Raw genomic sequence first — 27,989 nt, 5'->3', positions numbered from 1 at the left:
CCTGAAGTTGCTCTTATCAATGTGAATGGACCCAGGCCAGCACAGATGCATCGTGAGAGTTTGGGAGGTGCATGATGACCCCCGAAGAGAGAATCTGGGACTCTGTTGAGCAGTTTTCGGGCAGAGCCACTCAGCGAGCTGCACCCCAGGAGTACCTTCAGTAATCATGGGACAGGCCAGCTGTCCTCGAACTTAACATTAGCCCTGGGCTGGGACACAGGTCTGCTCCCAAAACACGCACGCCCGTTCGACCCACGCGCCCCGTTCAGCCGCTCGCCCCTTCTCTGAGTCACCTGCACCTCTGCGGCCAAGTGCCTTCCTCGCGGACTCCGATGAAAAGGCCTTGTGGAGAAATAAAAGACTCTTCGACTACACAGATGAAAGCGGCTTTGCACAAGCCGTTACGTGGAGCACGGCCCAGCCTCGCGCCTTGCGAGTGAAGCCGCTCGTTAAAAGGACATCTGTCAAAGCACACAACAAGAGCTGCAGAGAGGCCCAGACAAAGGCGCCATTAAACCCCGAAGGAATGCTGACCTCTCCGCTTTGTTCTGCTGGAGCACCTCGGAAGAAGGGAATAGCTTGTGCGAGGCCAGCAGAACACATGCGGCACAAGCTTTTTCTTCTTCTAATTAATATTTGAATCACTTCCCACCCTTGCTGGGTTGTCATCAACCGCCCAAGCAGCCAACGCAGACCTACTGCGTCGCAGAATTTCCTGCGAGGAGGTGTTCTAGCGCATTAGCAGCCACAAAGGCCTTTGTTCGCCCTTCACCTGAACAAGAACGCCAAGCAAATAACTCTCCTCCAGCAGGGCACTCCTGGAGAAGTCGGTCTCTGGTGGGTTCAGGCTCCAACCGGGAGCAGTACAGTGGCTGTCTAGGTGGGGAACAAAGCAAATCCGGCCCAGGAAAGTTCAACACATGGCAAAGGATGAGGAAGGGTTTACTGGAAACCAGCCTGGGGCTTTTCCTCATGGACATAGCTCTATACCACACGCACTGCAGGGCCAACATGGGGGGCTGTAGGGTGGGCGGGATGCTGGGGTCTTCCCTCTGGGGGCTAATAGCTGGAATAGTTTAGGCATGCCCTCCAAGGGCTGGGTGAGCTCCTCAACCATCAGCCCTTCACATGCTCTTCAGGAAGCAGATATGGGGCACGGCTCTGTGGACACGCTCTCTCTACCCAGTGCAACAGCCCAGCGGAGCCTCTGCGTTAGGAGTGTCTGTGCCAACCTGGAGGGGCCTGGATTTGCCTTGAGTAATGCTGAGGGCCCCATTGCGATGGGCCGTCCCAGGGCGCCAGTTCGTTCCCCGGCCTCGCAGGACACAAGACGGGAGGCCAGATGTTGGGGTCGCCCTGCCCCTCGTTGCAGCCCAGAGGCAAAAGCTGCTTGTGCGAGTGGGAAGGATTGGTACAGGAAGAGGAGACAGGAGAAATGTTGGGATACCCCTGGGAGTCGCTCAGGACCCCCCAGGGCAGCAGGTTGGGGGCTCACGCAACAGGGCTAACCAAGACTCGAGCCCAGGGGATTAGGACCAGCCCAGCTGACAAGAGCTCCTGGGTTCCAGTCCCACCTCTGCCACTTCCCTGACTTAGCACTCACAGGTACTATTGGCCTAGAACTTGGTCCACAGCCCTGTAGCAGTGTCTCCTCGCTGCCAACCATCCCCCCTTGATGGTACAGAGCAGGAGCTCCTAGAGCTGGCACAGTATTATCCAGGGAACACCTCTAGATTTGCAAGAAGGGCTGCTCCCCCTTCCCAAGCCACCAGCTCTCATGCTGCAGAAATCACACAAACACCATGTGGAGATGCCTCCAGGGACCTGGGGCTCCCCCTGCCACACACACAATATTGAGCAACACTGTCCAGATTTTCACCCTTTAAGTGCAGGCTCCCTCCCCCCCAGCTTTTCCCTCTCCACTAGCCCTTCAGCACAGCATTTGCTGATCTCAGCAGCCCAGAGCAACGCCCTTGTTGAGTAGGATGCGAGTACGCTCTGTGGGGCCCAAGGAAACGTAGGGCGGAGAAAAAAAAACAGGCAGTTTCCAGGCTCCGGTTATGAGAATGAAATGCAGGCTAGGGGATCTGTGGGCCGGTTTGTGAATTACCGAGTTAGAAGTTCTCAGCTTGGGGCCCATGGGACCAGGAGGCACTTCTCTTATGGCTAAACGGGAGAGGGAAACCATGTGCGGGTGGGCAGTTGGGGGTGGGGCAAAGACTGAGGACAGCTGGTCTAGCCCCTTTCTAATCTCATTGTCCCTACATCCAGCCAACGTGAACAGGCAAAGATCTTAGCTACTGCTAACGCTGAGTGTCCACAATGGGGCACAGGAGGAGCCAGTGGTACTGACTGCAGTGCAGTCAAAGGATGGTAAGAGCAGAGTAGGAACATAAATGGGAACACAGAGAATGATGCGGAGGTTTAGCTGGTAGGACACATGCTACCTTCTGAGCATCACTGGGCAGGGCCAGGTCACTGCTGAGGGAGCTCGTTTCTGGTTTCGGCTCCTCCTTCTCCCTTTCCTCCTCCTCTCCCTCCTCAGAAGAAATGCCTTTGTCACTGATGTTGCTGGCTAACTCTTCCAGCCTCTTCTTCAATTCCTCCTCTTCCACATCAGGATCGGTGTGGGAGTCAGGGATCGGGGACTAGAAAGAAAAAAACAAGCAAGTCTCAAGTCTGTTGTGTTCATGCCACTCGAATGTTGTTGATGCTTTTAGGCTTCCTGTGCTATTTCTGTGCTACCGCAAGGATGCAAGAAAGAGTTTATTCAGTCATTTATTGGGTCAAACACAAGACAATGCTCTTGCATGGATTGTTGACAGCTGAATTCCAATCCAGGACTTCTGGATCTAAAGGAAGAAGCCTCTACCTGAGATGGCCATGCGGATTCACAAATATGTACCTAATCCAACCACTAGAGAGGGAGAGAGAGGCACAGTAGGTGAAAGCAGGTTATATAATCATCAGTCACCATCTACTGCTCATCTTCTCAAGCAACCAGACCCTGGAGTCTTCCAGCCCACAGACCTCCATGAGATTTCATGTGTGTTGTGGCTCCGTGTCAGATTTTGGAACCAACAATTTTCATGCAGTTTAGGGCCAACCCTCACGCAGCCAACGGAGCCCATAAGAGCCAGGTTACAGAAGTTAGCTCCATCTAAGAATCCAGGCTAAGAAGCACCAATCAGATCTTGAGATGGACAGGCACTAGCCTATCAGTTGAGAGCAGCATGTCCTAAGGAACTGACCCCTGTGAATAAATGCGGCTGGCTAAAAAAATTCCATTAAAACGCTCCCCCCCTTCTTTTTTTTTTTTTGACAGAAAATTGTTTTTTAACTGATCGTTTTATTTGCAAAAAGCCTCTGTCTTCTACAGGAGATTTTGATTTGTCAAAAAACACACACACACATACACACACCCCCAACAACTATTTTGGATGCAACACGATGCTGTCAGCAGATGCAGCGTGGCCATCGGCTCTGCTTCCCTTCTGCAAGGGAGAGGAGTGGGATGCATCATGGGAAAGCCTGGCGTAGTGCAGAGAATAGGACCACAAGGAATACAAACTACAACTCCCATGAGGCACTCTGTAAGCATTTCCCAATCAAAATATTGCAGATTTTGACCGCAATATTTTGGCATTCAAATTTGTGTTAAAAAAAAAAATTTCCACCAAGGAGAAAGAAAAATCAAAAATCAAAAGTCCAACCCAGCAAAGCTAGCTGACCAATATTAAGTAGTTTTCTCTGATCTAGAAAGATACCATGTTTAAATCCTGGCTCTAAACACTTGTATTTTAATGAGGTTTGGATCTGGAGCAAGTGCTAAAAACTTTTCCGCTTAAATGCATCTGTAATTTTAACTGGAGAGAAATTACCCTCCCACCAAGCCAGACCTGCACGAGTCCTGGTGATTGGTTTTGTCCCTTCTGCTGAGCCACGAAATGTTATAGCCATGAACCACAGGAGCCTACCTGAAGGAAATACAGGGTGGAAATATTCCACAACTGTAAACTCCAACTAGCACAAAATGACACAGGCACCAGCTAACTCAACGTCACAAGAGACTTTAAAATTAAATTAATCTTCCTTGAGGGTGTAATGATGGCCATTGAAACAAGGGTAAATCACACGCAAAAGACAAATGTCCCTCTCAATTAGCATCTGCTACTCAGAACACACAGATTATATCCTTTAATGCAGCTATTGATTCCTGTGTCGTAACCTCGGAATTCTCGTCGCTTTTGGAAGCATTGACACACCGACAGGAACATTCTTAGACTCGTGGAAATAAAACAGCCTTCTTCCTGCAGAGGCTTGACTGGTGTGGAGCCAATTCGAGCTCCTGCCAGAACACCACTGATAACCACTCATTTTCCCCGAGGTTCAGTTTTCCAATGAGGTTCATAAGGTGAAAAATAGCAAGGGCCTAAAAGGCTCAAATCAGAGATTTGAAGAGACAGATCATCTGCCGTTTGAAAATCTTGCTAGGCCTCAGGCTCGTGGATAGGGGAAGGGGTTAGCAAAGGGGGCAGGTGGCCCAGGGCCTGGCGTTTCGACGGGGCTCACAACTTTGGCAAACGCGGCAGGACAAGCTCTGGGCTCCTTCGGAACGCCGCAGCAGCACTACCGTCCCACTCCACGGGGCTCTGCAGGAATGCGGCGGTAGGCAGCACCGTGATCTGAGTGGTGCCAAAGGCTTTCTGCCCTTTGCCCCTCCCCTTACGCCCTTAGCCCCACCCCTTCCTCCCCTGGTCCCGCCCCTTTCAGGTGGAGAAGAGTTGGGCCCCCCTCCCAACTTGCCCCAGGGCCTGTGGTGGCTATTGGCACCACTGCTGACTTCATAACTTTCTGCTGATGGAAAGGGCCACACTCACCAACTATAACCTCCTGGGCAGAAAGTTCTGTTCCTCTTTCTGGCTGCCTAGCAAGCACTGGAGACACGGATGCTTGTGGCAGGTGATGAGCATGGGTGTACATTTGGGGAGGGACAGACGGAAGCCCCTTGGGGAGCTGAGCTATACATTCAGTTAGTCTGTTGGTGCAATAAACATCCCCGTAGTTTAACAAAGTACTTCATCCCTGTCCTTTCGGCTCCCACTTCTTGATTCACTCCGGCACGGCTATACTGCAACCAACATGGGCAAACATACCTGAGCTAGCTTCAATCAAGCTAGAACAGGCACAGCAGCTAGGGAGGTGGCACAGAGGCATCTTGACAAGCTTGCCTGAGTCTGCACCTAGACGATACCAAGAGTCACACCTCCTGACTGCAGTGTAGATGGACTCGCAGGTGTAGCCAATGACACTATCCACCTCTGAGCTATCCCGTCTGCCAGCAGAAGCCCCTTTCCTCCCCAAGTCCCGTGCTGTATGGCAGAATTATTGTCTGTTGCCTGGGTAGCTGAGGGAGGCCACATCTCCTGAAGCTAGAATGCAAGCTCCTTCAAAGGAGTTTGAGGACACTGCAAAAGGAAAATGCTTTCTCCTGTTGCATGCAGCCCCACAACTCAGGCACTGTTACCTCTTCGGCGTGCACCATGATTCTTTCCTCCAGACGGTTCAGCATGCGTTCGATGGCTGACATGCGTTTGTTGAGTTCAGATATCTATGGGAGAGGAGAAAGAAAGGGATAGAGTAGAGGACAGGTCCCACCACCAGCATGAAAACAAAGTAGGGGCCTGGTCTAATCAACAGACTGGAGAATATGGCATAGGACAGAGTCTACCACCAGTGTCACTGGCTAAACATGAAATATGGAATAGGTCATTAGTAGAAAGACAATGGGTGGGGTTTTCGAAAGGGCTTAAAGGAACACAAGTAGACGAGCAAAAGTTTTGAAACAGAGCTCTTTTGAGGGAAGAGAAATATAAATTTGGGTTGGCCAAAACATTTCACAAACTCACGTCAACTGCACCGTATTGTTTCGGTCAACAACAATACCAAAAATGGGGGAAAAAAAAAGAAAACTAAAATATTTTGTTTGGCCATGTTGGGTTCGATTTTCTTCAATTTAAAATGATTTGGGTTTACAAATTTACTCTTGATTTAAAAGGTCACCCTCTTCCATCTCCACTTGAAATCAAGCCCAAGCTTCATTTTGGGTAGAACTCAAAATTTTGTTCAACCTGATATGAATTTTTTTTCAACTTCTCAATTTGACAAAAAAAATTCAAAAAGTTTGTTTTCGGGTTGGCTCACACCATTGTCTAACTTTGAATTTCCAGAAAATTGCCAGTGAATAATTAAAAAAAAAAAACAACAGTTATTTGCAACGATCTAATCTACACGAGAGTATGAGTCAGCTGCTGATTCAAGGCTAGTTTAAATTCAAGTGTTGGTCAGATTTTACCTCCCATTGGTAAGTCCTTCAGTCAGCTAGCACCTCACCAGCTCCTCTCTAATATACCAATGGAAACAGAAATGTTTGAAAGAAAGTAACAAATTCCGCCCCCCACCCCCCCATTATATTTTTGAATGGAAAAAAAACACAAAGAAGAATTTCCTTTGGAAATCTCCTAATTTTTCAATTTAAAAAGTTAATTTTTGGTTTTCAAAACACTAATGTTTTTCCCTTTCATTTATTTATTTTTGAAGGATCTGTCCAATGAAGAAAAGGTGAGGGGAAGGGGAGGAGAAGAGGAGAGAAAACTCAAAAATCAAAAGACAAGCCCTTTTTGATTTTCCAAGGCCAAAATTAAAATTTTGATTTAATAAAAAAAAAAATTGGAACATTTCAAAGGACAGCAGTGCTTTCAGTAAATAATTATATTTCCTTCTAAAAGCTTTTTGGAGGGGGGGCAGGAAAGGATGAAAACCGTTGTAAATGGATGACAGATCTTCTGTATGTGACAACCCATCCTCATCAGTGGTATCCCATTAACCGATGAATGGCCAGGATATGAAACAAGAAAGCCAAATGCGTGCATGTTTTTAACGCTTCCTTCTTTCTTCGCATGTTGCTTTTGTATTTGTTAATACATGACTAATTAGATCCTTACAAGAACTTGGAGTGGCTGTGCCTGTTTAAAAGAACAAAGTAAGCGCAGCAGATGAATGTCACAAATGGGGTACTTCAGAGCAAAGAGGACCATAATTATCATCCTTAATACAAAGCACCTTTAGTGGCACTAAAACCCACAGAGAGGCAGTAATCCAATAACTTCTAAAGTAAATACTGTTGAATTTGACATGACCCCGTGCTTACATCACACCAGGGCAATAAGCAGGCTGAGCCCTGGAGTTGTATCACTAATAAATTAATCCATTAAAGAGACAGATGCAAGAAACTAACACTTGACAGGTAAGAGAGAGTTTAAGGTTTGAAGCTGAAATGCAGAAAACCTACAGGCTAAGATATTTAGCTTAGCCAAGTTAGGCTGTAGGATACAAACTGCAATATTATAAAGAGAAGTTAGTGTAAGTAAGTTAAAGCTAAACCAGCTAAGCTTGCATCCCTGTTTGTGATATGCTCAGTGTTTGGAAATAACTGCTGTGTTTGGATAATAATGTCCATGAAAGCTCAGTAGGTGCCACAAGATGACTCTTAGTAGCTGGGATGAAATGTTAAAAATATGCACAAGGTAACCTCCCTGTGACTACTGGGATGAAGTGATGTTAAGGAGAACTAAAAAGCAGGTCTAATGGGAACAGCACACCTCAAAAACACTGGGGTGCGGAAGTTCAAATAAGGAAACGAGGTTAAAAAACTTCCGTAGATACATCCGAATATCAATGGACATCTGTGCAACACACAGCCAGAGGTGCATTCTGAATGGCCTGCCTTGGGAGCTACCCAGATGGGGGGTGATCACCGGTGATGAAAATGATGGTGAAGAAGAGGACGATGGACACTCATTTTACCCGCAAGGGACGGTGTGAGCAAATGCCAGACGTTCGCCATTGTATTCTTGCCCCGTTAGCAGACTGCAGGGTGGGTACCGTTGTTGGACTGGTTGAGAAGAGGGAGTGTTACAGAAAGAGTACAGGTGATCTCGGTTACTCTTTGTTGGGTTCCCCTCCTGTTGATAACCTGGGTACTGCAGTTCATCTGGAAGCCGAATGCCCACAGGTTAAAGTAGATGTAAGCCCTTCCCTTGGGGTGGGTCATTCAAGTAACTCATTACTCAAGAGAGGGCTACAGCTTGACCATCTGCCTGGAGAGGGGGGGGATCAGGCAACACCGCACGCCCCGGTATGAACAGGCCAAGTGGTGGCACAGCCTAGATGAGGCAACACATTGGGTTATAAACGTCAAATAGCAAAGAACCCACCTAGGACTGTACAATGCCACAGAAAGGGCCCTACAGAGAGTGTCTGTCCAAACTCCGAAAGTTTCAATACCAGCTAGACACAAAACGAAGTAAAGTTGGGCCAGCCTTTAAAACTCGCTTCACCCAGATGCAAACCCTTCCAAGGGTCAGACTGTACCCTCAGCTCCAGCCGCCCCGGCCCCCATAAGACAAGGGAGCCCCAGAAGTGTAACAAAGAACACAATTCGGCCCTGAGTATTACTGGGGGGTCCACAGTGTGATTACAGCAGTAATACGGTTACACAGAGCCACACTGTAAAATGGCCCAGGCTGTCACGCCGGCTGGAGCTACAATCAGATTAGTCCTTCGGCTTTGCCCAATTTATTAGACCCTCGACTATGGAGTGCCAAGTTAAGAGTCAGATGGGCGCATCCTCCATCAATCTCCATTAGGAGCCGTAATGTTGCTGTGGTGGCTGCGTGACACCAGCAAGTCGACTCGGGCTGTGTTTGCTTTTTTTAAACAAAAACAAGGCAGGAGAGGACAGCTCCTCCGCTGGTCACATCAATGGGGAAAGGACGATTTAGACCCCTTGAGGATCTGCCATCAAAACCGCAATTATCCTATGCAGTTCCAGGAGACACCTGAAACCTTTCACAAATTGGTTGCTTGATTAATTGAGGGATCCCCAAGCTTCTTGTTTGCTGGGTTTTTGACTGGCTTTTGCATGTGATGTCACATTTCTGCCCTGTACAGTAAACCCTCACTTTAACGGGCTTCAGAAATAACGGAGAATGTCTGCCAGCCTCTCCACCCGCCTCAATAAATGCCGGTGACTCAGAGCCGCCGAAGCCACTGCTGAAGCTGCTGCTGCGGCTAGGACTGCCAAGACCGAAGGAGCCACTGGAGCAGTGAGGAAGAGGACGATGAAGGCTCATTTTCTCCGCAAGGGACAGTGTGAGTAAATGCCAGGTGTTCTGCATTGTACTCTCACCCCGTTAGCAGACTACAGGATGGGTATTGGTGCTCTTCTTACCCAACCCAACAATGACTTATGCTCCACCTGGGGTACAAGGGCTTAAGTCAGGGCAGTCATCCCAGAAGACTGGTTCATCCACTATGCATTCTGCCCACTGAACAGAACCTGAGACAATACCCACTGTAGTCCGGGGGTTTGAGTCAGCCCTTAGCTGTGCCAACATCCCAAAACAAAGAAAAACATTGAGGAGAAAACCCAGGAGCACTTAGCTCCATTGAAACACATCCAACTAGTGGAACTTTTGGAGGGAAGCTGTGGAGAAGTGATAAATATTCTGTTCAAAATAAAACAACAGTGGAGGTATTGCCTCTTCTCATAGCTTGTTCTGTTCTTCATGAAACCAACAGGAGTTTGAGCAACAACTTCAATGGGAGAAGAATGGGCCCTAAACAGGGACCATCTTAGGTTTACATGTGACTCCACTATTGCCAACTCTTATAATCTTTTCACATGCCTCATGGTAGTTCATGTTTTTTCATAAAACCCCCAGACTCCTCCTGGCCTCAGGTGATTCTGTGAGAATCTTTATTTTTTAAAAAAAGAAAGTTTCTAGTCCTCATGGATGCAGAAATCTCACAAGCGCTTTCATAAGAATTACTACAAAGTCGTGAGTTTTGTCAAAGACTCTTGCCAGCTCTACCTAAAAGCTAATGCTGTGGTTTTGACCCCAGGATTTGCTTCCGTGCGGCCTAATAAAGAAATCACATGTCTGGAACACAGAATACCTGGATGTTATTTCCAACTCTGATACTGGCCTGCTGGGTGACCTTTGAGCAAGTCCCTTTGTTGCTTGGTGCCTCAGTTTTGCATCAGTAAAATGGGGATAAGGAACCGGCCCTCTTTTTTTGTAAGGCATTTAGAGATCCACTGATGAAAAGTGCTAGGGAAGAGCACTTATAATTCACATTTGCTACGGAAGAGCACTTATAATTCACATTTTCTAATCCTTTCTTGAAAACTCTCTTGTTGGCCTGTGTGTTAATTTCACACGCATTGGTTCTAACACCAACACATTCTTTTGTTCCGCAGATGAGGGAGGTTTTCTGCGGAATCAACCTGCAGTTTAGTAAATCAGTTTAAAACCTTCAAGACCCTGGGGTGGAGGGTGAGGGGGGGGAAATTTAACTCCCTCCTCCCCACATTTGCAGCTTCTGCCCTAAGCCTCATTCAAAGGCACATGACAAATCAGAGTGACCATTTTGGACGGCAGCCGGAACACTTCAAGAGCTGCAGAAGAAGAAGAGGGTCACAGAGGTGAGCAGCTGTCCCACTCCAAGGCTTCATTTGTTCCTGAAGCACGGAGGAAATGGTAGCCAGCTGATAGAATAAATGGAACAGGCCAGGCTTTTCACTGCAGCTAAATGGAGTGTGAAGTAGACCTCCAATTTCTCTTCTTCCTGAGCTGAAGAAGTATGGCAGTGAAGAGGCCGGGATGGAAGAAAGGACAGCGACATTCAACGTGGAAAAGGACACAGAGATAGAAGGATTTTCTATTTTCTCTCTGCCCCAGCACACGAGTCAGGAGCGTCAAAGGGCTTTAAAGTGCACGTCCAGAGCCACGCCTGGTTATGCTGCGGTAACCCGCCAGGGCGCTGCCCTTCCAGATGCGCCAGAGGAACGTGGGCTGTGATGGGACACGGGACATGAATGTCTACGTGTCGGGCACCCATGAAGTGGTACCCAGAAAATACCTGAGGAGACAGACCCTAGACTCCGTCACAGCTCCTTCCACTCTGCCAGCAAGGCAAAGGGGCTGCAAAACCGGCCCACCCAGCCTCTGGTGGAGCCTCTCTGCAGTGATGGACTTTCTGGTCTGGCGTATCTAGTCCAGGCTGCTGCGTTCCTGGCAGGTGCCTGCGACGACCGTGTGCTGCTGGGCCGACCCCTTGGAGTAACAGGCTGTCAGAGCTGATTCTCTGAGGGCTGTGGGGTGAAGGTGCATCGTTCCGTCTGGGTGGTTGCAAGGGCTGGCTGCTCCCAGCCCCGCCCCTTTTGCTTGAGGGCCCACCCCCTTCTGTGCCTGCCCCTGCCCCCTGCCATATTCTCCGGGGCCCCATGGACGTGGTCGTCCCCTCTGCACACAGCGCGCGTTCGCCGCCCTGTCCATCAGTGCGACTAGCCCGCTCTGAAACAACCTGGAAAAGGCCACAATTTCACTCTACCGGGGCCACCATTTACGAAACACATCTTCCAAAGGGACTTCGTTTGCGGCATCTCAGCCGAGGAACAGCCCGTACCAGTCACTGGGAAGGGTTTACAATCCCCTTGTTACCTGATTTCCAGAGTGGTTTGCGTTCTCCTGGGAAAAGACTCCTCTGTTCCTGCGTTTCACGTGATGGGGCTGGTAGATGGGTAACTTCTGGGCTCCCCTTACATCCTCATCGGAGGTGTCCATGTCTGCCGAGTACTGGGGCCGTTGCCGCTCGTTCCACGGGCCGCCTTTGGGGAAGGAACGGGTTCGAGTCCCTGGCGCTTCGGGGTTGGGATTATCGTCTTTGGTTTCAGGGAAAGTCCGTGGAAGGATAGGTGACAAGAGGCGAGAAAGGAAACAAAGAGCAAGAATATGAGGGACAAAGCACTCAACAGCTTTCCAGAGCACCACCCACCTGACACAAAGGCCCATGAAATCAGTGTAATGACTCCCACTGACTTCAGCTGGCTTCGATTCAATCCAGATATGCTCCAGCCAGATGCTCACATACATACTAAATAAATCACCTACGATGCCTCATTAGAGGAGCTGTCAAGCTTGTCCCTTTCCACACGGTGGCAGTAGATACTCAACCACAGTGTTTCTTAAACTTTTTCAGACCACCAAACACCAAACAATACTATTTTTTATGCAGAACGCCTCTGAAAGTTTGCTTTAAAAAAAAAAACAAAAAAACCCACACAGCAACATATACAGCAAAACCAAGTACTTTACTCAGGTATTACAGCAATGAAGTAGTAACATTGTATCTGGTTATATCAACAGAAAACACACACTCTCAGTGTCTGATACGAACAAAGTCAGGCTACGTCTACACGTGAAGCCTACACCGAAGTAGCCTATTTTGATCTGGCGACATCGAAATAGGCTATTTCGATGAATAACATCTACACGTCCTCCAGGGCTGGCAACGTCGATGTTCAACATCGACGTTGCGCAGCACCACATCGAAATAGGCGCTGCGAGGGAACGTCTACACGCCAAAGTAGCACACATCAAAATAAGGGTGCCAGGCACAGCTGCAGACAGGGTCACAGGGTGGACTCAACAGCAAGCTGCTCCCTTAAAAGGTCCCTCCCAGACACAGTTGCACTAAACAACACAAGATTCACAGAGCCGACAACTGGTTGCAGACCCTGTGCATGCAGCATGGATCCCCAGCCCTGGGCTAAGGGCTGCTGCACACGGTGACCATAGAGCCCCGCCTATGTAGCCTCTCTCTGTTAGTTTCTCTCAGGTGGAGACACTTTGATCCTAGTTAGAACCTCCCAGCACAAGTGATCAACCAACATGCTCAAGAATCTGTGACCCACAGCTGTTGTTGTCTTTCCCAGGCTGGCTGCAAAGCCAATGTGGATCCCTCCCCTTCAGCAAACTGCGCCATTTAGGAGCAGAGAGACAGCTGTTTCATCAGGGCTACAGGCAGGGTTGTTATCCAGAGGTAACAGTTCAGAGAGCAGACACCTCAGTGGTGCTTAAAACCAGACGTAAAAGAAATCAAGCGCCCAAGACTAACATTACAATTTCTACGCCACATCGGCAAGAGCATGGGCGAAGGACTGCAACAAACAGAAACCATCTTTTGCTGTGTATAGGCACAGTTCGGCTCTGCCCATCTGCTTGCCAGTCAGTTAAATCCCTGTTAGCAGTGTTCCCTGTCAGCGGAGAGCTTGGGTGACCACACAGGAGATATTCAAGTGCCTTCCAGCTGATTGGCAGAGCAGCAGGCCGCGTGTGTTTCTACTGGTGGTGCCCGCCACAAAGTTATTCTGCATGAGAATGGAACAAATTAGAGGGAAGCACGGCCTGTTTGGGTCTTCACCCAGGATTTAATTAAGAGACCAAGCCCCAAAAGGTGCTTTATGGGGTAAGTTACCACCCCACCATGAAAGGGGCCTTACAGCACTTCAGTGAAGCAGCTGGACTATTCAGGGGACGGGCGATTTCAAGGGAAATATTCACTGGTTCAAACCCAGGTAGCTGCTGTCCGAGTTTCGTCTGGCAGCTGTTTCCCTGGTCTGTGAGATGTTGGTCGCTGGTCCCAGCCTAGCGCCTGACGGAGACACCTCCTCAATACAAGACCCATTTTCCTAACTGGCACCATTGTTGGCAGGCATATTAATGAAACCAAGGATTAGAACTATCCCAGCAGCACATGACACAGGGGCAGTGCAGGGAAGTGTGAATAACCTCAGCCATGCCTGGACCCAGAACTTTACCTACCAGACACTAAAGAGTTTACACGTTCACTGATCTTGGTAGCGGAGCTCAGAAAAAGGGTGAATCCAAAACCCAATGACATCAAAAGGGAATTTTCCCGTGGATTTCAGTGGGTTTTGCATCAGGCCTCAAACTGGGAGAAATGAATAGGAGCCTAAGCCAGTTCCAGAGTGTAATTTCTACCCTCTGTTGCTAGGGCCCTGCCAAATTCACGGTCCACTTGAGTTAATTGCAGAACCATAGGATTTTTAAAGTCATAAGTTTCATGCTTTCAAGTATTTCGACCTGAAATTTCCTGGGTTGTAACTGCAGGGGTCCTGTCCCCAAAAGGAATTGTGGGAGGACCACACGGTTAGAAGGGAGTCAGAAGGGGTTGTGGCAATCCCACCCTTACTTCTGTGCTACTGCAGGCAGCGGTGGGACTGCCTTCAGAGCTGGGCAGCTGGAAAGGGGCAGCTGCTGGTCAGGAGCCCAGCTCTGAAGGCAGAGTCACTGCCAGCAATTGAGGGAAGGATGGCCTGGTATGGTATTTCCACCCTCATTTCTGCACTACCACTTGCAGAGCTGGGCCTTTGGTCAGCATCAGCCATCTTCTGGCTGCCCAGCTCTAGAGGCAGCAGCACAGAGTGAGGACGGCAGGGTGTGGTATCACCACCCTTACTTTTCTGTGCTGCTGCTGGCGGGGAGATGCCTTCACAGCTGGTTGCCTGGCCAACAGCTGCGCTCTCCGGCTGCCCAGCTCTGAAGGCAGTGCAGAAATAAGTGTAGCAACATTATAATCTCCTCTAAAATAACTTTGTCATCCCCTGCAACTCCCTTTTAAGATAGAGCCCCCAGCTTGAGAAACTTGGGTCTTCCCTGGAAAATCAGTACAATAGAGTACAGTGTAAAAGAACACTGAAGACCACATTTAATGCGGATGGGAAACCCAATTTCAAGGTCCTTGTTGCATTTTTCTGGCACTGAATTTGGGAGGGCCCCATATAAGGTATCTTTATTAATCTCCATCTTGGATGATCTCAGTGGTCACAGTCACCTGGGCATTAATAAAGCCAGCCATGATGTTAAAAACACATGGGAGATTATCTCTCAGGACTGTCCTTCTGTAAACTAGGCATCACGCGCATTCTACTAACTTGGTAGATGAACGCACAGTAGCGCGAGAAGAATTTGTTTTCTGTCATTTCATTTGCCAGAGTAGGTCTAGTGTCCATACACTCCCGATCCCCACGGGGAGCATTTGATTGCACGGGGCTCCAGAACCACAGAAATCTCCCCCAAACAGGTTTAACCACAACATTTGGTATATGACTGGCAAAAGCGACCATCGTGCCTTAAGCAACTGAGCCCCTGGGCTGCCGAGCCTCTGATGGCACTAAAACTACGATGATTTACACTGGATGGGGCCTGGCTGAACACGGACAAGGGAAAATGTGGCCACCGTAAGGCTGGGTCTACACTAGACCTTAAAGTCGATTGAACGTACTCAGTTCCAGCTACGGCAATTGTGTAGCTGGAACTGACCTATCACTGATGGACATTCAGGCCACCCTCACTGAGGGGAGGTCAACAGGATAGTTTCTCCCCATTGACTTCCCTTACTCCTCATGAGATTGAGGAGTACCGGGGGGCAGCTGTCTACCCCGATAGCTCGATTTTGTGTGACCCACTAGGCACCTGAAACCGAACCCTGAAAGATCGACCCTGTGTAGTGCAGATATGCCAAAAGGCCCGAAACAAGGCTGCTGTAGCTGTCGATTTCATCTGACCTGCTGAAGGTCAATGCACTGGTCAGTGGAAATCCTTGCTCTGGAGCCAGGATGACCAGGCGTCCTCACCCAGCTCTCTGGGTAAGCAGCTCTCCATGTGCCGGTCTAGTGTCTGGTTATGCTTTAGGGTTTAGCTGTAGTCGCTCAGTTATTTTTGAACCGTTCTGTTAGAAGTGCTGGCCTGCTGCTTTGCTGCAGACGCCACAGGAGGATGGCACTCGTCAGTGCGGCCTACCGGGTTTGGGATTCCTTTCCAGGCTCCTTCTTTGGGAGCTGACTGTCAGCCGGACTTCGGAGCTGAACTCCTGCTCGGGAGGGGTGACTTGTTGCCCCTGCTCCTGAAGGATCTGGTGGAACACTGCAGCCAGGTCAGCTTCCGCGATCATTGTCTCCTTCCGGGAGGGGTCCTCCCCAGTATCTGAGAGCTCTGGGAATGACTGAGAAGAGAGGACGCTGGTTAGTTCTTATAAAGAGGCGCTCTGCCCCCAGAACCCACTTTTGAGCTAAATACTTCCAGGTGATTTCCCCCACTCCCCACCACCACCGAACGAATGGATCCACTTTCTAGCTCCACTTCCTGAAGACAGGCCTAAAACCGGGTGGCATCTGAAAGGCCAGTCTAAGGGACTTGAACACTCCGCCGCCATTAGTTTTAATTGCAATTGGACAGCACAATTCTCGAAGCAGCCTGGAAAAGTCTCTGTCACACGTCTTATGTTTTTAAAGTGTCAATTCCTTTGACTGATTCAACAATAATATGGCTCCCAAAATCCTGATTATTTTCAGATACTTGAAATATGATTTCCTCAGAGGCGACAATCACAGTATCTTTTACAAGGAGAGGCTAGATTAAAGAACGAACCAGCCTAAGGGGGTCTGCTTCCAAAATCCTTATCAAGCTCATTTGGGGAGTTTGAAATTGTGAAGGTTTGATGAAGTTTTAGAATATGATGTTACTGTTACATTTTTTGGTATTTCCTACTTCTACTATGCAAGCAAAGGTCTTTAGGTGATGGAGGTACCAGAAAAAAAAAAATAAGGCTACAGGTTGAACCTCTCTAATCCAGCACACTCTCGTCCGACAAACTTTGTAATCCGACGTGACGTTAGTTAGCCAGACAACCAATTTTCATGGGGCTGGCCAAGTTTCCTGCAGTCCCCTAAAGTTTGTTTCCAGCTACCGGTCCTGGCTGTCAGTGTTCTGTGCTGTTATTAGCTATAATTTACCCCCTAAGTGTCTTCTAAGAGCCCAGTGAGCAGCAGAAGTGTTGGTAATGTGCTAAACAATATTGACCTCCCACGGTCCAGCAAATTGTCTCATGCGGTCAGGTCCTGAGGGTGCCAGATGAGAGAGGTTCAACCTGTATTTAGTACTTCTTAGAAGGAGCAATGAACTATCCAGTCCTGCAGCTCCCTGAAGTCTGCGTGATGAGAATTAAGGCTGAGATCAACCTCCAAACATCTGCACTCTTGTACAAACTGAACCAATGCTCCCTACGTGTGAGCAGTGGTCCCTCTTATTTTTCCATCCATGTGTAGAATAAATTGTTGTGGGCACCAAGGCATGTTCGGATGGGCACCAGCAGCAGAAACACGCTGCTGGCTGTTGGTGGCCCACGGGCTAATCAGGGTGTGTCTCCTGAATGTCTCCTGGGTGGCTGCTCAAGAGCTCAGCTTACGGGGAACATGGCTTGTGAGGTTTGCATATCACTAGTTTATATGGGAATCAGTTAGGAACTTTTCAGGGAACTTTTCTACAGGAACAAAGAAAACACACAATTAGTTTTATGACAGAGACAAGGCGGATGAAGTCATCTTTAACTGGACCAGCTCCTGTTGGCAGATGGTAAATCTCTAGAGCTACACAGAGCTCTTCTTCAGGTCTGGAGCAGGATCTCTTACGTTCTCCGTGCTATGTCAAGGTGCGACTTCCACAGTCATTGCGTGTGCTTTTCAATCTGGGTACCACAGAGCCTCAGAGTGACAAATGCCTCGGGAATGGAGGTTGTTCGTAACTCTGAAATGCCCATCGCTCGCAACAAAACGTCAAGGCTGTTCTTCCAAACATTTACCACTGAATACTGACCTAACGCAGATTTGAAACTTTGCAGAAATAAAAATGCTGCTTTCCCTTTATTTGGTAGTAGTTTACGTTCCACGCAGCACTGTACTGCATTTTCTTCTTCGGGGTCTCTGCTGCTGCCTGAGTGTGCACTTCCAGCTCCAGAAGAGGTGTGGGGTTTCATGGCCTGTTTGCGATCTAAGGTTCTACTGCCCTATTGCTTCTTGGTTTGCAACAGCTGGTAACAGCATGGATGAGTGGAAGAAGCACGGGTGCATTGTGAACTGGGTCTTACACTCTTCTGTCCAACCATTATGCAAAATTGGTGTCTTTCAGCTTCAGAAAAGTCTTCTGCTACATGCACAATTCTCTCTCTTTTTGGGAAGTCAGTCTCCATGGGTCAAGCCAGTGACGAGAGCCAGGACCCAGGAGCCGTATGAACAACAGGACTAGATTTCCCTGTAAGTACATTGTCAATCAAGTCCAGAGGGGCCCTGCCTCAGCACAAACACAGGAACAAAATTACAGAGAAAAGCAATGGGGGTTGGTTAAATGACCTTCCTGGAGAAATACCTCCCGCTGCCTCTCACAGAGCTAGTAAAGAAGAGCTCTTCTTGTTACTTTTCCCCAAGTAGCTTTGCCAGAACCTTGTACATCAGTTCTGGGTCCAATGACTACAATTCCCAGCCTGCTTTGCTCTTCATCTCCAGCAAGAGAAGCTGGCTGGAAGCACAAGACACCATCTTCATCCCTTCCCACTGAGCCTAGAAATGAACCGAGCCAATGGATAAATTTATCCCGTGGGGGCCAGTTATAAAAATAAGTAATTACACCCAGAAGAAAATGAGACCAGAAGACACAGTCTCTTCTGAATCTCCTGCCACTCTCGCTCACCAGTTCTCATTCCAGTTCTCTAGCCCCATTCTGATTCATGGCCTTCAGAAGTCAGGTCTATCAGGCAGAAAAGAAAGCTGGGGCAAAAGCTACTCAGCACCACACCTTGGAAACTCCAAGCAGAAGTGAAGAAAAAGGCAGGAGTAAGGAACAAAAGAACAGCTGCCCACCACCACCGCCCCAGTACCTGGAGGCCGTCCTTGTTGATTGGAGTTTGTGAAAGCTGCATTGATTGACGGCGTGATTGGGCGGAATATTCTGAGTCCAATTCAAAATCAAAGGGATGAACAGAAAGCAGGCGCTTTGTCTTGCGCATCTTAGAAAGCAGGGAAAAGGGTGAGAAAGCAGAATTCATCATAAGCGCAACTGGTCTTTGAACAGGGGTCCGATGAGTCCCCCCAGCTCATAGCTCTCGCTCTCTGACTAGGCTTCTGGTGGTTTAATTTATCATCTACTGGCTACAGCTCTGGTTCACCTAACTGGCTTTAGTGATGGAATATCACCCTCTTTCTGCCGTGCCACCTTGCTCAGACATCAGCGGATCTCCACAGAGGCTTGAGGACAGAGCGTGGGTCGCATTTCTTCCTATTTCAAGGGCAGGTGTGTGCAACGAAAACCAGAAGTGTCATGGACCAGACAAGCAAGGTCCTTTCCAGGACACTTGGAAACGGACGGAAAGACTCCCTTTAAATTCAAATGACCTTTGGGTCAGAACCATTGTATTCCGGGCTGTGGAGGAGAAACTCAACTAGAGGTTGATTAAGTAATTATGGAGAAGTGACCCAAATGTCCCAGAATTTCAACAGCCGCTGTGGGGATCCTCAAACACAACTATCCCCCTTTTCAGCCAGGGGATCATACAGTGACAGCCACAGCGAGGAGTCAAGTCCTGCTCTGCGCCCTACAACTCTCCATGCAGCTCTGAAAGGAGACTGAATTTATTTGGCACGGGTGGGATTTCACACTTCCTTGTCCTGATACTCTCAGCCCCTTATGAGATCCTTCACTGAACGAAGGCTGCGTCTGCACTAGCCTTTTGTCGGTAAAACTGCTCTTGGTCGGGGCCGGGGGAACCACACCCCCCCAACTGACAAATTTCAGCAACAGATGCACCAGAGAAGACAGCATGATAGTGGCGGGAAATGCTCTGGCCCCTTTGAAACACTGTGTAGCACTGCTCCTTGTGGCTCTGATGGGTGGGGGCGCAGCGCCAGGGTCTTGGCTGCACTATGGACTGACTGCCTAGGCCCCGCCCCTTCCACCATTGGCCCCGCCCCCTTCCAGGGCACAGAAGCCAGATCGCCCCACCTTGCTGTCAGCCCCTCTGTGTGTGTGTTAGTGTAGAACAGCTACATGAGAGACTCAGAGTTGTGGAGCTGCAGTGGTGCAGCTGTGTCACTACAAGGGCCTTGGTGCAGACACTGCCCTGGAGAAGCACAGATTGTGTCTTTAACAGGTCAGCTTGAACGAAGGGACTGTATTTCCAGAAGTGGAACTGATGCAACAATGACATCCCCAGAGAATGCTAATGATGTAACGGCATGTTAATTGCTGACCTATGGCATGAAAAGGTACATAATGAGATGGGATGCTTAGAATATATTAACAACAGCTAGCTCAAACCGAAGGCTTTTCATCTTGAAAGTGCTGTAAAAAGGACTGTCAGGATTATTATCCCCATTTTACAGAGCAGGATGCTGAGTTACAGAGGGGGACACAACTTGCAGCAGATTAACCAGCTGACCCAGGACTAGAACCAAGGTCTCAGCTTAATGTGCTGCTTTCTAGACTATGCTGTTCCTATTTAGAAAAAGGTGGTTCATGTGTCACTTAGGCTAGATCTACAGAGCACCGTTATTTCGGAATAGGCTACTCCAGAAGAGATTTCCCAGGACTAGCTTATTTCGAAATAGCACGTCTACACACCAAAGGCTTATAGAAATAGTGCTCAGCTATTTCAAAATAGCACGTCTACACACCAAACGCTTATAGAAATAGCGCTCAGCTATTTCGAAATAGCACTCAGCTATTTCGAAATAGCACATCTACACACAATAGAGCCTATTTCGGATTACAGCCCTTGGATGCACTGTACCTTATTTCAAAATAGGCTCCAGCCTCTGTCTACACAGCCCCTATTCTGAAATAGGCACTATACTTCCTAAAATGAGGTTTACAGAATTCAAATAAGCTGTCCGCTATCTTGAAGTTATTTCAAAATAGTAGTTGTGCTGCATAGACGCTAGAAGTTATTTTGGAATAGCAGGGGTTATTCCAAAATAACCTTAGTGTTTAGCCACTCCCTTAAATAAGCAGGATGTTTGTATCAATCAGCGGACAGGAAACTTAGTCAAAGTGGCTAGTAATTTTGGAGGCATCTGATTCCAGGAACGCCACCTGAGATTCCCTAAAGGGGGCTGATTTTCAGAGAGAGCGGAAGGACTTTCTTTAAGCACCAGCTCTTCCTTTACAGACTTTAGGCTGGTGACATGGGAAGACAGGTTTGTCGCAGCAAACCAAAGGAAGGGAAGCCCTGGCACGAGAGTGGCAGAGACAGCTCCCCCCAGGAAAGCCCAGAGGAAGGAAAAGCACAGTCCACATTGATGCATGTGCATACTTACCCTAGTATAGTGCTCAGCTTCGCTGCCATCAACAAGGTCATCTTCTGCCTCGCTGTCGCTGTCCAGCCCACCGCCAGCATGCAGCTGGCACTCACCTGGGAAGGGCACAAGGAAATGGGCCTTGAGGATTTGGCGGCAACACCACCACCCTGGGATGAGATTTCCGAGCACATCAGCACCATTGTGCAACTGAAGTGCAACTGTTGGTTGGTTACCCTGAGGTTGCCACGTGACTGTTTTCTTACTGCCATGGTTGCTGGTGAAAGGATTTACTTTGCTGTTATTTTTGTCTCCTTGGAACAATGAGACGCATAACAATGCCCTCATTGTGTTATGGCGTGTGTATCTAGGTCCAATGATTCTGGAGCTTATTTCACTAACAGTTAGCTACGGCTGGCACTGGGACCTTTTGGTTGGTGATGGAGGATAGGGAAGCCAATGTGTCTAGAATGGCTACCTGACTCTTGGCCCATTCTGATGTTCCTTTTATAGCACCTCTTTGGACCAGCTCATAATCCTACTGGACTCTTATCTTCAACAGGTGCAACACGGGCTCCATACTTTCTAACAGAGTGATCATGTATCTCCTCCTAGAGGCTGATCCAAGAGTTATACACCTTGTCACCCTCTTACAACAAAAGGATATCTTCTTTAGCTTGAGATAAAGGCCAGCCTTCCTGGAGTCGACGGTCCCAGATGCAACGTGCTTTGAGGACGTCAGTATATGTGACCATGGTTCCCTGGTCTTATAAAAGCTTGTATCATCTTACACACCCTCATTAGCTTTTTTCCCCTGCTGCAGACCCATCTTCCAGCTCCTTACCGTATAAGATAAGCCGACATGGTTTCACTAGGACAAATTCAGAGGTGACTATTAAAGTCTATGACAGGAGAATCTCACTGAGTCTAAGCTGGTGACTCTGACACGTAAAGTACACCAGTTTAGATTTGCTTCGTCTTACCTTTAAGTCCAACCCAATATAATTTTGTCCTCCTGATTCTCACCAGCCCCTTTCTTGCTGAGACTATGAATAGAAAATCCAGTCCTCTTCACCTTTCTGGGCTAACCCTTTTAAATTACTGGATTATAATTCTTGATTTCCAGATCTGATTCTGCTGTAAGGAGAGTTCAACTCATCTCCAAGGGAGTCAGTATTGCTTTGGAAAGCACAGAGAATTCACAGCCCCAAGCATTAAGTTTCCCGGGGAGCCTGTTAGCCAACCCTGAGAAGGACAAAAAACTCTCATTTGTAGGATCGGGGAGAAGTTTTGATTATCACTGGCAGCAGGAACCCCCAATTACCATATTATGAAAGCCCAGATTCCGCACAGTATTGGAGCACATGCCTTATTTTAAGAACGGAAGTGGTTCCACTGAGTTAAGCAGGATGACTCATGTTATTAAGGATAGGCGTGTTACAGCACTGCTGAATCAGAGCTTGACCTTGAAAACCACGTCTCAGACTAGACATGAGTTATTAGAGAGCAAAGGATCAACATTACGAAGGTTCCAATATTCCAAACCCCTCTCCTCCTGGCTTCTTTTGAAGTGTACACTAAGAGCGTCAGCTAACAGGAACCAAGAGGATCTGGAAAGCTGAAGACATGGGAACTTCCACTCACGCTGCTATCAGAGCAGCCCACTGCTCCCATTTCCCTTTAAAGGGCAATAAAGGAAACTGACTTACTGTTGATGTCCGGCAAGCTGTAAACTCTGTCATGGAGACCTAAAGTATGAAAAAAAATTAGGGGGCAAAATAAACACTTTTTCCAGGTATGTTACACAAACAACCTCCAGAACGGAGCTCAGCAGGAGGCAGATGCTGTTCTCCAGAGTGCTCTGGACACAAGGAGTGAAGCAAATTTTAAACACTGGACCATAAACTGGGAGCCAAAACTGGACTCAGCACAGGTGCAAGGCTCGTGCATCTCCCCATGGTTTTCAAGGGAGGCCGGTATGGAAAGGAGGGCAGACAGGTCTATTTGTGGGCCTGTGGCTGACTGCACGGCCAAGCATTCAACATTAAGCATTCAAGCTGTCTTGACAGTTTCCAAGAGACACCGTACGTGTGTTTTAAGTTACATTCATTGCAGAATCTAGGACTCGGCAGTGTGTGTGATGGATGACAGGATGGTACGCAAAGACTTAACTGCCTTCTATCACGCTGTCCTTAGAGCTAGTTATTACAAGATGTTTAACACCAGCGAAAGCAGCCTGACAACTTACCTGTGCTTTTAGTTGATAAAAAAAGTTACTAGCCCCTCCGGGATGAAAAAGTACTAAGTTATTATCCTTCACCCTTGTTTCAGTATTTCCCTTGCATTGTTTTAAGCTAAACACTTCAATGCTCTTTACTCTTTGGGCATATTGCTGAGAAAGGTGCTCATCAGATGCTGCGATCATTTTAGTTTCGGACTGAGTACTACCGACTTCATGTGCTTCCAGCGGTCATTCTGTGTACTAGTGGACTTTGGAAACGAGTAAGGACATATAGGTTTAATCAGTGTATGCCCACGGTAACCATGCAAACTTTCTTCTGGGACCTTACAGAGGGAATGGAATTCCGCTAGCCTGATATCACCATAGACAACAGAACCAGTTTACATTAAGGAAACAGCAGAAATACTAGATCATGTTGGCAGCAGGTAATTGTTACAGTTATAGGATGTTGACGGCAGCTTCGCTGACAAATCCAGTCCTGGACTGCCAGGCTAAAAACACATCTATATGCTCACAGGCCACTCTCTAAAATAACCAAGACCTGGTCCAACTGCTCAGATTTTTTTTATTTATTTATTTTTTTAAATAAGTTTGCCTTGTGGTTTTTTAGCTTTGGGTTGTGCTTTGGTGACTTCTTCGAGCTTTGCCCCCGCAACTGGAAAGACCGGAACGAAAGCGGAGAGTCTCCCAAGGTCCCAGGAGTACTCAGGGCTTTAAAGCAAAGCACCGAACAACACAGAACAGGTGATGGAATTGTGAGAGCTGGTAACTCGGCCAGCTTGTCCCAGAAGAGCGTGGCACGGACGTTCTAATCCATCCCCTTCCCCTCCCCGCCTGCCTCTCAGCACTTACTGCAGTACTTTTTGATACCTCCCTGGTACTGGGAACACACTTACATGCCTAGTGCATACACTTCCCCTTTGATATTAGATCCTACTAGTTTGATTTCACAACACCCCAGAAGTCTTAACCAAAAAAAATCTGTCCAATGCTTCCACGTACTGGCAAGTTAGGATGCAAACATATCAGCCTGAAGAAGTTAGCAGCAGCAGGGCCAGTCAGCTCTCTAGCCTAGGGAAAGCCTCACTCAGCTGCCAGTTTAGGGCAGTTTTATTGTCCCTGTACGCTGCTCTGGCAGAGCAAAGAGGCCTTTGCATTGGCTGAACCTGGCCCTCGCTTACATGCTTGGAGAGATTTTAAAACAGCAGCAGGAATATGGATATCAAAGCACCATCTCTGTATATATTATTCATACCCAGAGGCACAGCAAACACACACACACACATCCATGTATCAAGAGAGTTACACCAGGGTTACATCTTTCTAGCCAGTTTAAGTTCTTATTTGAGACAATCCAAAATGTTATAGCTGGGGAACTGAAGCACAGAAAGATTAAAAGATTTGCAAGACATTACACAGGAAATCTGAGGCAGAGCAGATAATGACAAATGCTAGTGAACTGAATATTTGTCTAGCAGCAAGAAGATAGCAATAACTTAGCCTTAAATGGTATTATATTATTATAATTACTATTACACGTTGAACCTCTCCAGCCCGATCCTGAAGGATTTTGCCAAACCACGGGAGGTCAATACTGTCTAGCAGCATTACCAACGCTGCCACTGCACTCTTAGAAGACATTTAGGGGTAAATTACAGCTAAAGAACAGCACAGAACGCTGAGAGCCAGGACAGGTGGCTGGAAATAATCTTTATGGGACCCCGGAAAACTTGGCCACACCCATGAGAGAATGACACCCAGCTAACTAAAATCATGTCGGATTATGGATGCTGCCGCACGAGCAAGTGCCAGATTAGAGAGGTTCTACATGTACTAGTATGTAAACCTCTGACAAATGCAGGGGTTAGTTGATGCTAAATAATTTCCCTGTTCTGTGCATTGCCTCTAAAGCATTGGCCCTGGACCATGCAGGAAGCCAGGATACTGGGCTAGACGGACCACTAGTCTGACCCCCTATTGTTGTTCTTACACTCTTACGAGTCTACACTGGAGACTGGGGGTGCAACCTTTGACACAGCCATACCACTAGCATACCACTGCCATACCTAGCAATGCTGGATTCATTTTCAGCCCGGGCTGTAGCCTGCCGTAGAGAGACCGCATCACTTTGGCGCTTCCAAACCTCTTGAAACGGGATCTCACGTGCTCATAATACCACTCCAGGGAGCCAATCTTCACAATCCTGCCCACAGAGCGAGGGGGGGGAGGTGAGAGCTGACACACTCAGCCAGAGAGGTCGCATGGTCATTGGTTGATGCCTGAGCCGCTCCATCCGAGTCAGACAGACAGACAGACTCTGGGGGACTTTAGCTTCCAGGGTGTTGGACTGGGCCCCAGTGGAAGACACAGAGAAAGGCAGGATGTTCACTTCCCTACTCAACGGAAACTCAGGCTGGGTTCAGCAGAAGCCCCCCCACCCGACAGCCAGTTCCAGGGGACAGGCCCCAGAGGGGCTCAGTCACTCCTGCACGATGTCTAGAGCACCGACCAACTGGGACAACCTGTCCACGTACGGTGCATCCCAGGGCAGACATCACCAGCCTAGTCTCTCTGCAAGGTTCATGCTCTCCTGGCACCCCGGCAGAAGCAGGACATATTTGCTCCAGCAGAAGGGGAGGGGAAGAGACAGGAATATGGCACCAGTGCCTGGTGGGGCCATAGGGCCCTGTTCAGTGTTCAACCCCAGCCAGTCCCTGCAGGGCCTAAGAGAGCTCTCCAGGCTGCACCTCCAGGGACTACTTACTCTGGTTTCCTTTGTTGGCAGAGCAGTGACAGCTCCCATGCCTGTATGTAGGTCAGAATACGGCCCAGGCCTGCCAAGACGGCATTAGCCCGCTTCTCTCCTGCACAGGAGGAAAGGTGCTGAGGGCAGTAGCGGGTCCCTGCTCCGGCCCAAGGAGAAAGGGCACTTTCTGCCATTAGAAACCCAGCAGGGGCAGAAGGGAGCTGGGGAGAGTCCAGGAAAGGGACCTGAAAAGAAGACCTGCCCACCAACTACACCAGCAACACTTCGGGGAGGGAACTTGCAAGTGAGCGCCTCTGTGATCCTTGAGCCTGCCTTTTCGTTGTCTAATCTTTGGGGTTACTCACTCATAGTTCCTGTGGAGCATCCGTCACAAGCCAATTTCATAACACTTCACAAAGGAGGTCAGTGTTATGATCCCCATTGTACAGATGGGAAGACTGAGGCACAGAGCCACACAGCAACTTGCCCCAGCCCACCCTATGGGCTAGAAGCAAAGCTGGAACCCTATATCGCCCTCACGTGTCAGTCTGTGACCCATCCACTAGGCCACGTTGCCTCTCATCTCCAGCACCATGCCACTGGGAAACCCCTTCTGCTGCTGGTTGGCTGACGCCAGCCCTCTTACCTGGATAAGCAGCAGGGGTCGCAGATCCAGGCTTGCTCCTTTTTATTGTAGCGGCTGCAGTTCTTGCAGGTGTAGAAGTGGCAATCCAAGCATTGGCGCTTGCTGTTGACCAGGAACTTGAAGGGCTGCAGGCAGTGGACACAGTGGGTCTCGTTGAGGTGGGACTGACTAGACAAGATCTCCCGTTTGGTGCTCTCTTTTTCAACCTTGCATTTCAGTTCCCTAAAAAAGCCAGACATGGACGTCAGGAACCCACACAGCTTCATTACACGGTCTGAGTCTGGAAACTGGGGGTAGTGGCCAACACAACAGTAATCACCGAACACCCCAACACTCAAAGCATTTATAAAGGAGATCAGAATCAGTATCCCCACTACAAAGACGAGGAAACCGAGGCATAGAGCAAGAGGAGACTTGCCTCAAGTCACCTAACAGGCCAGGGGCAGAGCAAGGAGCACCCCAGGAAATGACGTACCCCAAGTCACCCAGCAGGCCAGTAACCGAAAGAATTCAGGTCTCCAGAATCTCACTGCAGTGCTCTGTCTACTGTACACCACTGAAATCAATAGTGCTGCTGTGGACTTACATCTGAGCATGGAATTTGGTCCACGCATGGATTTGTTTATCCTGTGTGACCGACCAAACGTAATTTCATTTAGTTCTGCACCCTTCCACATGAGGAGCTCCATGACATTTATAAGTCACCCTAGACGAGTGCTTGCCAATCCCCACAGCTTGTTGAAACTCTGCTCTAGGCAAACTGTTGTTATCAGTGAAACAAATGTTAGAGAACAGCAGAGATGTGCCCCAAGAGACCGCGTTCGCCTCTGGATGCAGGGTGGCTTTGTTCTGTTTCTGTCTCTAAGGCTCAGGTCTGTGGAAATCCAGCAAGGCAGCTCCGCAAGATTTTGGTTGTGAAGAGCTGAAACCTCAGGAGAGCAGTATTCTGGCAAGGTTTTGGAGGAATTCTGTCTGTACCGTCTTTTGCCTCTTGTCTTATACTTGGGTTGTAAGCTCCAAGAAAACCATCTTTTTGTTTGTTGGTTGTACAGCACCAAGCACACAAGGATTCTAGTAGCTTGATATCCAAGCCATGGACTATGGTTATACAGATAACGCACATACTACGTAACACACACCACACAACGCCACAAATATTTCTGTTTTTACATTCTCACTACTTCCCTCAAGGAGCTTCTGGAGTTGGGCTGTTTTCATTGGAGTTTGGCTGTGAACTGAAGTTTTTGGAGGTCACCGGCGTACGTTTGAAGAAGTGTTTGAATACCCATCTTCACTGCACTTA

The 27,989-nt window shown here is 48.4% G+C and overlaps 1 protein-coding gene across 3 annotated transcripts in view; it reads right to left on the bottom strand.

The window, feature by feature from the left end:
- The window catches only part of MLPH (melanophilin), a 79,510-nt gene that overhangs the window by 27,724 nt on the left and 23,797 nt on the right, over positions 1-27,989 (bottom strand). For 2 of the 3 annotated variants that reach the window (XM_075001409.1, XM_075001407.1), the window contains exons 3-11: positions 26,687-26,908; positions 25,361-25,497; positions 22,762-22,800; positions 21,074-21,168; positions 18,640-18,768; positions 15,732-15,933; positions 11,568-11,788; positions 5,528-5,611; positions 2,448-2,648 (exon numbers count right to left, since the gene is read on the bottom strand). In XM_075001409.1, the coding sequence (XP_074857510.1) occupies positions 2,448-2,648; positions 5,528-5,611; positions 11,568-11,788; positions 15,732-15,933; positions 18,640-18,768; positions 21,074-21,168; positions 22,762-22,800; positions 25,361-25,497; positions 26,687-26,908 (1,330 nt within the window). The remainder of the gene's footprint in view (positions 1-2,447; positions 2,649-5,527; positions 5,612-11,567; positions 11,789-15,731; positions 15,934-18,639; positions 18,769-21,073; positions 21,169-22,761; positions 22,801-25,360; positions 25,498-26,686; positions 26,909-27,989) is intronic. The other variant, XM_075001408.1, reaches the window with a different exon arrangement.

Source organism: Carettochelys insculpta, chromosome 8 (assembly GCF_033958435.1).
Source record: "Carettochelys insculpta isolate YL-2023 chromosome 8, ASM3395843v1, whole genome shotgun sequence".
NCBI lineage: Eukaryota > Metazoa > Chordata > Testudines > Carettochelyidae > Carettochelys > Carettochelys insculpta.
Note: the sequence above shows the minus strand (reverse complement) of the source record. Positions and strands in the feature narration are given on the sequence as shown.